Source organism: Antedon bifida, chromosome 6 (assembly GCF_963402885.1).
Source record: "Antedon bifida chromosome 6, ecAntBifi1.1, whole genome shotgun sequence".
NCBI lineage: Eukaryota > Metazoa > Echinodermata > Crinoidea > Comatulida > Antedonidae > Antedon > Antedon bifida.
In genome coordinates, this window is record NC_136231.1 from 1606218 (window position 1) to 1621415 (window position 15198).

Here is a 15198-nt window from a genome sequence, read left to right on the forward strand (position 1 = left end):
TATATCTTATTAATTTAACTATTAAAGTTGTGATGAAAAACAAACAAATATGGAAATGTTCTACTAATTGCACAGTGCAAAACTACATAATATATTGAACAATTATATACCATGTACCATAACAATAATTCCAAAAGGTATTCAGTGGTTTAGCAGTTGGGTAGAATAATTTTATTTAAACTGTAGGGCCGATGACTTTTGTGTTCTGGTATACTATTGGAGGAACTTCTGGTATTATACACAACAATACAGGTGTAAATTGCATGCGAATTTGATCAATGGCAAAAGCTCTGTCTACACTATCAAACTAGTTTCACAAAAAAGTGTGATGTACCCAAATATGGTAGTGATATGATATCATCATGTCCACATTTTTTTTCTCACATGTTTTATAGTGTAGCTTAAGGAGTTAAGGCAGGGGACACTTCCTATTTAGGAGTCACTTCAGAAGGTGTCCTGTTCTACTGTACCCTATGTCTACTGAAATTTACAACCAAGTTCCTTGACATTACAGCGTGAACTAATAAACTTTGACCTGTCACACTAAAACAATGACATATTGTATACAGTAACTTGTTATTGAATTGGACCTGTGGCTAGTAGTGTACCCTGTGTGCATTGTAAGCTATCATTGTAAACTTACTTGAATGATTATTATATGATTTATTATTTTAAACCTTTATAATATTGGCACCTTGGATATTCTCTGAAAACCTTGATGTACAGTAGATATGTTGTCTAAAACTCAGCTCAAGAAAAGTGTCCTCTTGAATTTGTCATGTGCACATGTCGTAAACTTCTTCTTCTGTGGAAAAAAGATTGTTTAAAGTTTATATCATTTATAGTACAAAACAGTGCTTGGGAAACAAATCCTGATCATTATCAATTTAATCATGTTTTATTGATTTAATAAAAACAAACATAAATCAATATCATCTACTCTACAAATTGCAATAGGAGGTTAAAGAAAATAAAGTTTTCTTCTTCTAGGCTTCTAGCATTGCCTAGCTATAGAGCATTTCATATAAACCAATGATGACCCTAAAGGTCACTGATATTAAACCTATGATGACCCTAAAGGTCACTGATATTAAACCAATGATGACCCTAAAGGTCACTGATATTAAACCAATGATGACCCTAAAGGTCACTGATACTAAACCAATGATGACCCTAAAGGTCACTGATATTAAACCAATGATGACCCTAAAGGTCACTGATATTAAACCAATGATGACCCTAAAGGTCACTGATATTAAACCTATGATGATCCTAAATGTCACTTAACTAAACCAATGATGACCCTAAAGGTCACTGATACTAAACCAATGATGACCCTAAAGGTCACTGATACTAAACCAATGATGACCCTAAAGGTCACTATACTCACCAAAGTCTTCTGGAATCTGTATATCCACATCATCATATAGTTCTTGTGGTTCATTCCTGTCAACGCAATATATCTGTACATATCCATCTAAAAGAAAAATTAATTAATGTAGTTTACAAACTTTATCTGATGACATCATGTCATTCCTAAAAAGGAAGTAAATTTTATATTTTAGTTTCTGTAATAAAACAGACTGGTTTCTGGAGTATTGATTTTTCTCACACAATTCACTTGACTTTCAGGGTATAGCCACCATTCAATTATGGTTTCTATTAACATTGTATAATTTAGTAGATCTTTGTCTAAATGTTACACTAGTAACTTGAAGGCAGGGTTATGGAATGTACCATTATCTGATAGGGGTGTTGTAGTTCTCTTCTCGGAGAGAATAGGCCAATGTTGGTTTATCCAGGTAAGCTGGTACAAAATAGACTAGTAAAGTTACTGTAGGTTTGCAGTACACCATGTGTTTCCAAAAGAAAATAAATTATTTTACTCCTTCCAAAAAAACGCTTATAGATTTTTAACTGGTTTACAAAGCAACAATATAATATCTTACAGACTCCTTGTTTGTTGCGTACAAGATAGCGATCCTCTGGATTATTATCTTCACGTATTAACTCTAGTTGCTCCCCACTGTAACAACCTATATCAAGTTTGTCCTTTGCTGCATACGGTTCTGTTACAACTATCTCACGCAGTACCTTAATATCTCCTTTTATCTGTAATACAATAAAGTATATTTATAAAAAATTTATAACAGTATATTTTATTTAGCTAATAGCTACAAAATTAGTTAAACAAAAGAATTTAATTTTAATTTAATTTACACAAACCAACAGTTGTGTTGGTAGTCTATGAGTGTCACAGAGAACAGAAGAATTTCCAAAGAAAAGATAGGGCAAAGAGAGAGAGGGCTATTGAAGGTTTATCCAGGTAAGCTTGGCACGAAATAGACAAATATCTTTACAGCATATTTTAATTAGTTATTCTATATTTTCATTTATTTTCATTATCTTATTCAATATAAAAACCTACATTGAATTTCTTCCTATTGTCTTTCTCTTCTTTTTCTTTCCTCTTCTTTTCTTCTCTTTCCTTTTTAAGGCGTTCCTTTTCCTTTTTCTCCTCCTCTTTTTTCTTCTGCTTTTCTAATTCTTTTCTTTGTTTCTCTGTAGTCTTGTCTTCTTGCGTCTCTTCTTGAGAAACGTTCATGCTTAAAGGAAAAAGACATTTCTTAATTTTTAAACAAAGACACCAGTGCTGTATCTCCTCAATATCTGTCCAGCATAGATAAATTCTGTAACACATGTGTTCATATGATGCTTGTATTATGGAAGGTTAGGTTGGATCTATGATGCAGGTATCACATGTGAAACACATGAGATACTGTATCATGATATTTGCCTATGATACTGGACAAATTTAGATGCAATACCGAGAATCTGCTGACCCAAGAAATACCTTAAAATCTTACTTTAATGTACAGTGTAAACAAAGGATTAATATACTTTACACATACTGAATACTGATTCGATTAATGCTTAGTTTCATTTTAAAATTTAAAAATCATGTAACACTTCTCAATGTCTGCCACACCTACATTATTACAAAGGCTCTTAGCATCATATTGTTTATTATTAAAATAAACACTAAATGCTTTCAATTTCCAACAATCTATCTATGTCAGGTCATGTGATGTGTCATCGTCAGTCAGACCTAGAAACATGCGCACTATGAATTAACATAGCCTAGAGTAAGGTCATAGGTCAGCACAAGTTGAAAGCTAATTACTCATGCATTGCACAACTGCATTTGAATGTTATTTAAATATGCAAATAAAAATTAGCATACCCAGGAGGCATTCGTGGTTCTATTTCAGATGAATCTACTGCCTCATATATGTCCTCCCCTGTGTCTCCCTAAAAAAAATGATTACGATTATTATTTCACAAGTTTAAGAGTTGTAACTTAGCTTCACACACATCATTTAGTTTAAGGGATTTACTTAAATCAACAGGTTTGAAAAATAGTATCTTAAATTTTATTTTTAAAAAACCAATACAAATTTAGTGGCTATAAAAAAAATGGTAATAATTTGATAAGGCACTTTTCCCACGCAATTTATCTTGTCTTGTCCCACTATCGGGAAAACTTTTTCCTTGGTAATTATACTCACCACTGTGTCATATGTCTCTCCGAAATCACTGGACTGGTCAATTTTAGGAGCAGATTGATAATTTGGAATATTTGATAATGGAGCTGCAATACAAACAAATCCAGTATAAAATATAAATATATTTGATACACCACATAGATATGCCCATGTTCTTTCTTTATAGGCCAATATACAGTAAGTCTATAACACAGTATACCTTTTAAAACATACAGTAAGAAGACATTTTATGTAACACATACAAGACAAATTGATGTGAAAACCATTAAAACATTTAGTTTCTGATGTTAGTAGTCCTTTTTCATGTATGACAGGTGTTTAACACACACATTTTACAAACAATGAATTTCTTGCATTGACGCACTAAGCATATAAAAAATAAATTCAAGACTACAAAAAGCATTATTGTTATTAACAAAACTGATGAAACGGAAAGTACTTTGGGTAATTTTGTTCATTTTTGTTATAATGTGATATCAGTGCCAGGTTCTGATTGTGTTGCTAAACTATAAAAGAAATTCTCATTTTTAAACTGTTTGTATAAACCCATCTCTTGTCTCTTTCTTCTGCCATTTCACAGCACAATAGCTAAAGTACAGTTTTTTCTATTAATGGTGACAATTGTCCAACACAAACAATTATGTATACATTTGTTTTCATAATATATAATCCCCACTAAATGTTAATAGAAAAATATTAACTTTGCAACTAACCTTTGACATTTGACCTAAATGATTTAGTCTACACTATCAAACTTTATGTGAAAAAAAATGTGATGTGCATAGACATGATGTCATATCACTACCGTATTTGGCCATATTCCTACCATATTTGGGCAGATCACACTTTTTTTGTCAAACTAGTTTGATAGTGTAGACAGAGCTTTAGACAATTTAATATCATCAAAATTCCATTTTATGTGAATTATTTCAATCAATAATGATGATTAAGGGACATATTATACAAACTTTATACTTGAAAATAATTGAGAACAGGGAGGAGTTTCCATAAGCTTAATTTGCTGAAAAAAGATTAATGAACAATTCATGACATAATCCTATTAATGTATGTCACATTTCAACAAGTAATAGTTTTAGCTGTTATAAAATGTTAAAAGGGCGAATTTCACAGACGAGTGTTAACGGTAATAAAAAAATAGAATCTATGCTATTCCTTATAACCATTTACACAAATGGGGAGCTGACGGGTGGTTTCCGCTGAGGATAGATACAGATTCTATGCGAGAGACAAGCTACGTGGTTTTCCGCTTACTGTTACCGCTCGTCTGTGTGAATTGGCCTTTAATAATTCAAGTGTGAAATATGGTACATTGATGAGCTTACCATGAACATACAATAATGCACAGTTTCCAAAAAGGTTATGTCCCAAAGGCTTTCAATTTGTGCAATAAATTAAAATGATAGTTTACACAAAATTGTTAATAGTTATGTTAACAGGATGTTGAACAAACCCAATAATGTGATGTTTACAGAAGAATATTATTAATATGGTGAAATATGTATTGAATACAAATTTGAATCCTGTTGTATTAGGTGATATTGACATTTCATTTCACAATGTTTACAAGCTACAAGCAATGATAAATGTGATGTTGATATGATGAGAATAATATTGATCAAATTTGACAGTAGAAGTATAATAATAGTTGATAAACAGTGGTTTGTAGCCGAACAAGGCTGTCCCACTCAATGTCAATACCGTAGTGGCCAAATCAAGCATAATTATGCCCATCTAGCATATTAGGACCCATCTAGCATTATTGCCAGTCAACAAATCTAGCATAAGTTTGAATAGCAATTCATTTAAATTCATTTTTTCCCTATAGCATTACTGTAATTCTAGCAGTATTTTGTAAAATCATTATTTTCTCTCAAATCTAGCAATATTTTCTAAATCAATATTGCCAAATCTAGCATTGTATTTTGCTGCAATCCTGATATCCTCCGCCCTTTTTTTGACTTTCTGTTTAGTAGTGCATTTTCATATACCAGTACCCTCTAGCACAGGGTTTTGTTGCAAATTGGGAAAGTTCACTTCTAGCATTAAATTGTGTGCTTAATTCGCATGCCCTTATTTGTTTTCAATCACTAGCCACTCCAATTTCCATTTGAAATGCACTTAAAGCTCTGTCTACACTATCAAACTTTATGTGACAAAAAATGTGATGTGCCCATATATGGACATGATGATGTCATATCACTACCATATTTGGGCACATCACACTTTTTTTTGTCAAACTAGTGTAGACAGAGATTAAGTTTCGAATAGTGCTCACAAATCAAGAACAATTTATTTTGATGTGTTTGTGTGTGCTACCAAAGCATTGAAAACAGTTTTAAATAAAAACCATAAACATATTTTTTTTACAACCCATGACAACACACATGAAATGATGTATACATATAATGGACAAATACAATGATGCCAACATTTAACACTTTTGATAAACACTTACAGTATTTACCAAATTCATCAATATTCGGCATGCCTGAAATAGAATTTAACAAATTAGTAGAAGACTACTTTTTAAAATATTTCTGTACAGTAGGTGAACATTAACCACGTATGCAAGTGGTTATAGAACAGAAAGAACCAGGTTGAATTCTCAACTGTAAATGAGTACCTTACCTGGTTAAAACTAGGGAGGCTAAGGCAGCCTGGAAAGGAACTGGTCTAATGATGGGGCTTAGTAAAAACAGCTCATTCCCCTACTGTATGTTAAGAATGAACACAGAACTCACCTTCACTTTAAAGTACCTATGTTAACTATGAAGGTATATGACACCTAAATAAATTCCTGTCATTTGATTGGACGATTGTGGGTCACATGGCATGCAATAGTATGCACTATTTAACTTTATCTGCACTGTATTAAAAGTGGAATCAAATTCAGCTTTTTACATAAACCAAAGTATTTAAACATGTTATCTGTAGAAGACTTACGTGGTGCAGGCGTTTCAGTGTCATCATATATATCCTCTTGGATTTCTTCATCTGAATCAGACGTTGGTTGACTATTAATAAAATAAAATTATATTTCTTATTTCTACAATGGACTATAATTAACAGTATTTTAGTTCAATGAATTGTGTATTTGATATCCAATAATCCTGTTAAATTATCAGAATTACAGTACATCCCCTCCATCGGTACACCCAAACCCTTAAAGCTCTGTCTACACTATCAAACTTTATGTGACAACAAAATGTGATGTGCCCATATATGGATGTGATGATGTCATATCACTACCACAATTGGGCATATCACTACCGTATTTGGGCACATCACACTTAAACTAGTTAAATTGTGAAGACAGAGCTTTAGGGGACACTAATATTTCTCATACTGTAACGGTAAAACCTGTACATTAAATTTTCTTACATTAATGAAACTTGTCTTGTTGGTTTTGGTTTTATAACAGGCTTTGGTTTGGCTTGAGTGGCTGTGGAGAGAAAACAGTTTTGATCAAATCAAAGTGTAAACAAAAATGTATAATCTCCATACAGTCCATAATCAACCTAACCAATGATATTGGTTGGACAGACATTATATGACAGCGTAGTTAATGAAAACGAGTCGGATAGATATTCAGTCATGGATGACAATCATACCATTAAATATGATAGCATTTGGAGTGGATCTTGTTAATCCAGGTAAATAATGTTAATTAGGTGTTTGTTACACTGTACACAATACTGTTCATTTTCGTATCATTAAAATAAATATATAACATATAATTTCACTTGTTTGTTTCATATGAAAGGGTCCCTTGGCTATGAGCGCTCACTGGCTAAACCCAGGGGCCCAGGAGCTTATGGGGGCCTTGAGCAGTGCCCAGAGAAAAAACAGGCATTAAAATATGTCAAAAAAGGCTAAAAACGCCCGGGGCCTCCAGCGTTGAAGGGCCACATAGTTCCTAAACCAGGGGCCTCATGCCTTTGCGTTACTTCACTGGTGTCCCTTTAATAGGGGCATCCATAAGTCAGGATTATTCACCATTTATTACATAAAAATGCTAATTTGGAAAAATTATGAATATCATCTATTTTTAACATAAGTGTAAGGGGACCTGACAATGTCACAATATTCAGACCAATAGCTCATATTTATTTTCCCCACAAAAACAAGTACTTTCACAAATAAGGAAGTATTAACAAATAATTACACAGTGTTACAGGCCTACTTGTCTACTGTACTGCCAAACAATGGAACACACTGCTGCAGGAGAATGTCTCACCGATTATGTTTACATTACATAACATGATTGCTTTGTAATAGCTAGTTATCATGTTATTAGATTTTGTATTGCAATATCACTGTTAATATATTATACATTTCTCTTCAAATACACATGCTACTAATGACACATGTTTTGACAAGATCTAGTTTCTGTTTGGGTTGTTATTGCGGTGAAGGAAAAATTATCATTATAAAATACTATTTGTTTCTTTTTAAAAATTGGTACTAATTACTTCCGAGTGGGAGATACTGTATCATGGAATTGTTAAACAAACATCATCTGGTAATAGAAATTATTTATTCATAATCAGGATATTATTCATATTTAATTCAAATTTATCTTGTTTTAATCATGATGTTTTATCTCTGTTTTTCAATCTATATTTGTATACAATTCATAAGTTTTTGGTCCGGATGTTTTTTTATGCATTAAATAATAATATAAGAAAATCCCGGCAATAAGCATTTAGGGTTTTTTCTGTCTATTGTATTATTTTAATATACCTATTAATAAACAAACTCATTTCCTTCAATTCTATTATGCAATGTATCTATTTTCTCTCACCTCACGTTTGCCGCTTGGGATTGCCTTATTCATGATTAAATAAATATGTAAATAAATATACAATTGTTGTTCATGTTGGTTGTATTCCTCACAACTTATACATCATATAATTCTGTTTGTATAAGCAAACACAACACACTATGCCTATTTTTACTAAGTCAATGTTTTAAAACCGAGAAGTTGCTATTTGAACTCGCCCAATTTAATTCAGAAAGAATCAGTTTCAAAACAGATCTTATTAATTTGAAATTAATACAAACATATGCACTGTTGACCCTTCAAAATGTACAAAATAAAGGTCAACAGCAAAAGTATGTCTAGTTTCCTTTTACTGAGCGCTGCTTCCTGATTGGTCACAAATGATTGACCATTCATTGACTGACAATCTGTCAATTGGAGAAATTATTTCACCATGAATGGATAACGTGTTTCCAAAGGGAATATACTCAAGATGTGCAGTATTATGGGGTCCACTGATGAGCCTTTTATATGATTTTTTTTTTCTAACTTTATTTAAACATATGATAATGATAATATAAAAAGAGTTCGAAAAAAGTAAGGAAAACCATCAAATTTAATATTTCAAATGTTAAATTGTTCATCTTCTAGAATATATTATGGGTACTGAAATCAATTGTACATCACAAGGTTACTATCATTTACAGAAACTTAAATCAAAATTTGTGGACAGACTGTCATTTTTTAAGATAGTCTCTGCAATATCAAAGATGTAAACACTCAAAATGAATATTGTGAATGTGAAAAAGAATAACATTTCTGATAAATTATTAAGAAACTTACCTTTTGGCAATCGAACAAGTGGAGGCTTGGCCTTTTTTGGAGGGCAAAAACCACATTCTTTTATTGAAGGCAGCTCCGTCCTTTGAGGTTTTCCTCCGGCAGCCAAAATAAGACTACCTGAATTACTTATATTAGATTCAGTACTTGACGAAGATCCACTCCTATTTTTTACAGAACTTTTGCTGGAGAAACCTTTATTTTCTTTATCACCACCATCATAATTCAAAGTTTTTTTACTGTTCCGTTTTTTTAAAGCTTGAGAAAATTCAGTTTCTTCAGATGGGGTGGTTGAAGTTTTTATAGGTTCCTTAGGTGGTGGTGCTCGTCTTAGTTTCACTTGTGTTATGCTTTGAGCAATGTTTGGTTGAATACCAAAGTCCTTAGGTCGGATGCTACCAGGTTTTGGTGGTAATTTTGTTGGTTTTGATGTGGTGGATGGTGGGTCGACCTCATTTTCATTATGATTATTGTTTCTTCCATTTTCTGTAGGTTTTGGATGCAGTTTTGGGTGCGGTTTTGGTTTCGGTGTAACTTCAGGTTTTCTCACACCAATCCCCGGTGGATTAGCATTAAATTGTTTTAATAAATTACTAACTGATGACGATGGTGTGTCCTATAGAAAATAATAATAATAACAGTTACTTTATTATCATTATAAATTATTGTTCTTATAAGTCTATAGTTTGAGAAGGAAATAAAAGATCTGTAATGCTAAGAAAATTAAGGAAATACACGCCTTATTTATAAATAAAAGCAGAAATTACGATACAATAATTTAATAGTAAACATCGTGTAAGTCAAGAGTAACATAAATATGACCTTTGTGATAACTATTATTATTTTAATGGTATTCCTCTGACTGGGTTTATGTTCTATTAAACATAGTATCTCTAGTTATTAACTAATTGTGATGTACCAACATTAAGGTAAAGCTCTGTCTACACTATCAAACTTTATGTGAAAAAAAATGTGATGTGCCCATACTGTATATGGACACGATGATGTCATATCACATCATTACCATATTTGGGTATATCACTACCATATTTGGGTATATCACTACCATATTTGGGTATATCACTACCATATTTGAGCACATCACAGTTTTTTTTGGTCAAACTAGTTTGATAGTGTAGACAGATCTTCAGTCTATGTGGATATATATTATCATTAGAAAAGATAAACATAGCTATTAAAAATGAGATGAGGGAATGAACATACAAATTGTTTTTGAAAATTTGGAATTATACGACCAAACAATTTCCGTGTAGGTCTTATAGTGACTATTTTAAAAATACAGTACATTGATTCATAATCTGATGAATTCGTCAACCTACAGTGGATGTGGCTATCATTTTAGGCTCCAGGAAATAACACAAATCATTGTTCTCTAAAATGTGTTTGAGAAATACTAACCTACTGTACGCTATTATTATTATTTAGAGTTTATTCTTTAGCCCCAAGGAAGGACTTTTTATATGATAACTGTCAGTCAGTTTTTACTTATTAGACTTTTTATTAATTCGTTTTCTCATTTAAAATTCAGCTAGAGTTTTGTTTTCATTAACTTCAATTATAAAACTCAGTACAGTACTAATGTAGTAGATGCCTTTTGTATATAGATGTATACATACAGTAGGTTATTAAATCCAAAGGCAAATTACTGAAAAATAAATGACAATTTTTTTTTAAATGGTGACCATGCCTTAAAGTTTGTTTTCAAACTTATTTTGGTCTCCATCCACACACACTATACTTGACTTGGTTTATATAAGACATTTAACTAGTTTGTCTGTTTTTTCTTTTACCTAAATAATGTTTATTACCAATACTATGTTATATATTTTGTGTGTGGAAAATAAATAATAAACAAAATAAACAAAATCAGTGGATTAAACATGCAGAAACTGAATAAAAACAATAAAGTAAAACCATGGAGGTAAAAAATATACCTCCATGGTAAAACGAGAAAGAGTCAGGCTAGATGTAGGTTACTGTATAAGAAGACACTATCTTATATTCATTAAGTTTCAATGTCATCATTAGTGAGTAGGCATCATCATTTGTAGTTCAGATCATTGTTAATGGATCATAAGTATATTAGTTCCCATGGATCATAAGTATTAGTTCCCGTGAGGAAGACCAAGGTCAGAGTTCAATCATTGAAATAAAACCAGGAAAAGTCCCACATAAGTACCTGAAGGCTGCTCTTAATAGTATTGGGTTGGCTTCACGGAAATGTCTTGGTAAAATAAAGCTACACAGTGTAAACCAACAATGGAATTACTGTGTGTGAAATATTTTGGGAAAAAGGTTAAATAGAACAATAGATATTATATTATATTATTACAAATAATATTTCCATGTTGCATTATGTTCATTCGTTCAAAGCCTAACTGTTCTATTCAAATTTGCTCCATCTTGTTGAATAGAACAGAATCTTTCATCTCCATGATAATATTCTCCCTCTCTTCAACACTCATGCAATGTACTGTACGTACAGTGAAATGCTCTATAATTAGCCAGGACCAAATAATAAAGATGATTTGAACTTGGACTCTCCACTTTAATATGGCGAGATTCTCTATTAGACCACTGAATGTTTTTATCTAAATATACACCTTTTTAAATATGTTATCAATTGTACATCACATGCAATTTAGTTTTACTACTGCCAGTTGTGATTATTTTTTTTAATAAACTTGAATAAATTTTACGAGGATTTGTTTGGGTCCCTCAGAATATGAAATGATAATACAAAAAGTCAAAATAAAAATATATCGCTATAATAATATATTGATCAAATGCCAATAACACAATTTAAATTACAAGTGAGTTAAAATAGATGTCATTACATATTTCTCACACTATGCAATTGGTGACAACAGACTCATCAATTATATAGTGGGGAATTTCCCTTCTGATTTCAAGACTTCAAGTGTTTGGCCTGCTATGACTTCAGACTGCTGCTATGACATGATCAAAGAAAGGGGCCATGACCTTTATGGCAACAGTAGGCCTATTAGTTATAGCGCTTCTGGCTAACTAAATATTACTCGATTTAAACAGTGTAATTTGTGTACTTTAATTGGTTTTTCGTCACCATGTGATAAGAAGTTGTTATAGCCTAAAGCCAGCATAGATTCAAGCATTTAAATTTTATTACGCTCAATATACTTGGTTGTTTTCCAGGTTTCATGTTTCTTTATAAGATAAAATAAAATGACAAGTCAGATGATCAAGTTGTAAGGCCAATTACACAGACGAGCTGTAACGGTAAGCGGAAAATCGTGTTGTCCCACGTACAACTGTATCTTTCCTGAGCGGAAACCACCTCTCTGCTCCGTGTTGTGTGTAAATGGTTATAAGGAATAAAACATAGATTCTATATTGTTATCCCTGTTACCGCTTGTCTGTGTAAATTGACCTGTATTCTGAACTATACAATTCCTTGGTATTGATGCTGATTATTAACATAGCAAACAGGAAATCTAGCCTACCAAAACAGGATCTAATGGATGATAGAAATTTACAATGCAAAATGAAAATAAACTAAAGGAACTATCTGAACTACCTTTGTCTATCTTATCTTTATCTATATCGACAAAAGGTTTTGAAATATGATGTTCTTATACTAATACTCAAGTCTTACCATTTGATGCTAATGTACAGTACAAAGCAAATGATAAAGTCGAACTTCTATTCAGGGGCCACCCACCTTTCATACTTTCGTTATTTACCTCTATTAAAGGACCACTTTCATAAAATAAACAAGGGAAATGTATGTTTTAAACACTTTGGGAAACCTTTATTCAGTAGACACCATTTTAAAGGGACACTTTCATAGAAAACAAACTAGGAGCATTATGTTTCAGCATTACGATGGGAAACCTCTATTGAACATGCTATAACATTTAAAAAGCCAGAGTAGAATTGGGGAGAATGAATGAATGACACAAGAGAGTTTCCTATGAGTTGTTTTTGTAAATAATTAACTCATGTGTAAGAATTTTTATCGGGAAATACAATTAGTAGTGAGATTAGTCATGAACAATTTTTTTTTGTTTTTGTTTTGGAAAAAGGTGCTGTTTGTTCTGCGCCAAAAGAACCCTTTGTTTGGGACACATCTATTTATAGGACAACCCTACTAAAGGACATACCAAAGAGGACACACCTATTCAGGGGACAACCTTATTCAGTGGACACCCCTATCCAGGGGATATACAAAAGATGACAACTTCCCATGAAACAAACAAAGCGACGACCAATCCCGATTCAGGGGACACCCCTAAGAGAAATTTGGTTGGGTCCTGAAAGTGTCCCCAAAAATCTTGTTACCTGGGTTTCCCTAATGATTTGTTTTGGCCATTCTGTGAAAATTATTTAAATCACAAATCACATCACAATGCAGTAGCCATACAGTAGTACAGTACCAACAATTGTGTGTGTAGAGAAATACTGTAGAGCGAGGAAGCCATTCTCCGTATGCCCACAATGAATTAACATGACCTAACTTATTCATAGTTCGTAGGTCAATTGTAAAATCAGTGAAGAGCGAAATTTCCACTTTTGGATGAGAATGAGGAAATGGTAGAATACTAATAGAGGAAGTTGGTAAAGGAAAAACCAAGAGTAAACATTGCTGTGACCTCCAGATCCAAATGTAGGAATGAAGGAAATTTATCTTTATATTATTATTATACAAATAATGTTAGTATTTTATAGTTTTAATTTAAATAATGAAATGTTTTGTAATAACTACTGTATGAAGCAAATGACCCTTTTTTGTTTTGTAATATTTATTTAATCTTTAAACATTTACTTATTGGATATCACACAATATAGGATAAGAACATAAAAAAATGTATAAAAAAGGAAAAATTATTTCCATATTGTGGTCTAATTATCTACACACAATACTGGATTTTTGAAATGTTAGTGGTGTCTTTGTATATTTAACAAATTCACAAAATTAATCTATGGCCTATATGATAAACCAATCACTGAACTCTGGTAGATATTTGACACAAATACAGACGGTAATGTAATGTCACATTCTGGCACTTTTTAACAATCAGCAGACTGTCCCAAAGTTGTTAACGTGGAAGCCTTCCTTCGTGACACCCCTTTTCAGGGGACACCACTATTTAAGGGGACGCTTTCCCATGAATAGTCATGTTTTAATACTACATGCCTTTAGGAGAACACTCGTATCGAGGAACACTTTGTTGTGTCCAGAAAGGTGTCCCCATGACAACTGTATATTACATTGCCATGTCAAATGAATGCCTGCTAATATAAAAAGAAGGTATAATTAAAAATCTATTAATTGTTTATACTCACCGACATATTGGCAGTCACAGATACAGATATAACACCTGTACGTATGGATGTTACTGCGATGATAAGTTGTTTTTCCTTCTCATTCAACTAATTCAACATGAATCAACACTGAACATCAACAAGGAAATTGACAAAACAAGTGGGCCTAGATTGCTAAATGATAACAGAAACAAAATCAGGGATAAAACTCATGCTCACACAAACTACTATCTAATAAAAAATGATTCTCAAAATATATAAATTAAATCAATGAGAAACAAAATACAGAACATGAAACAGTAACATTCTAAACTCCTTTATTTTTGTAAGTACAAAACAATTGATAGGGAACCAATGTGGGTAGACTTGGTTTACCGTATAAATCAAAAGGATGGTATGCGGCACACCGCCTCTGTCTGTTTACAAACTTAAAATATGATTATGCTAGGCCTACCGATCTAAGTATATAACATGATGACAACAATATATATATATTTTACCGTGTTGTTTGTACCAGATATAATCCACTATGGTTCCGCCTAGCCTGCAATACGGCCACAGGTATGAGGGATTCCCAAGTACATTATGTAGGTGGATGATCTTGTTTTATTCAGCACACACAACTCACCACAACAACAAAACTTTTATTTACCACTCAAAGTTTCCGGGTTCATTTGCCGGTTA

General features: G+C 32.4%; 2 protein-coding genes across 3 annotated transcripts in view; one reads left to right on the forward strand and one right to left on the reverse strand.

Annotated features, from left to right (window-relative positions):
• Positions 1–15198, forward strand: part of LOC144845068 (E3 ubiquitin-protein ligase HACE1-like) — an 83412-nt gene that overhangs the window by 16625 nt on the left and 51589 nt on the right. The window lies entirely within an intron of this gene.
• On the reverse strand, positions 768–15150 carry LOC144845091 (uncharacterized). Of its 2 annotated transcripts, XM_078702236.1 has the most exons (12): positions 15029–15150; positions 14536–14688; positions 9193–9805; positions 6969–7029; positions 6531–6601; positions 6043–6075; positions 3570–3652; positions 3245–3312; positions 2429–2606; positions 1950–2112; positions 1391–1477; positions 768–805 (listed from the first exon to the last, which is right to left on the reverse strand). In XM_078702236.1, exons 2-12 carry the CDS (start codon positions 14539–14541, stop codon positions 777–779), a joined length of 1392 nt encoding a protein of 463 aa, XP_078558362.1. In that variant the 5' UTR covers positions 14542–14688; positions 15029–15150; the 3' UTR covers positions 768–776. The 2 variants fall into 2 exon arrangements, with proteins under 2 accessions (XP_078558362.1, XP_078558363.1); XM_078702237.1 differs by lacking the exon at positions 6043–6075 and having other exon boundaries at positions 15029–15149.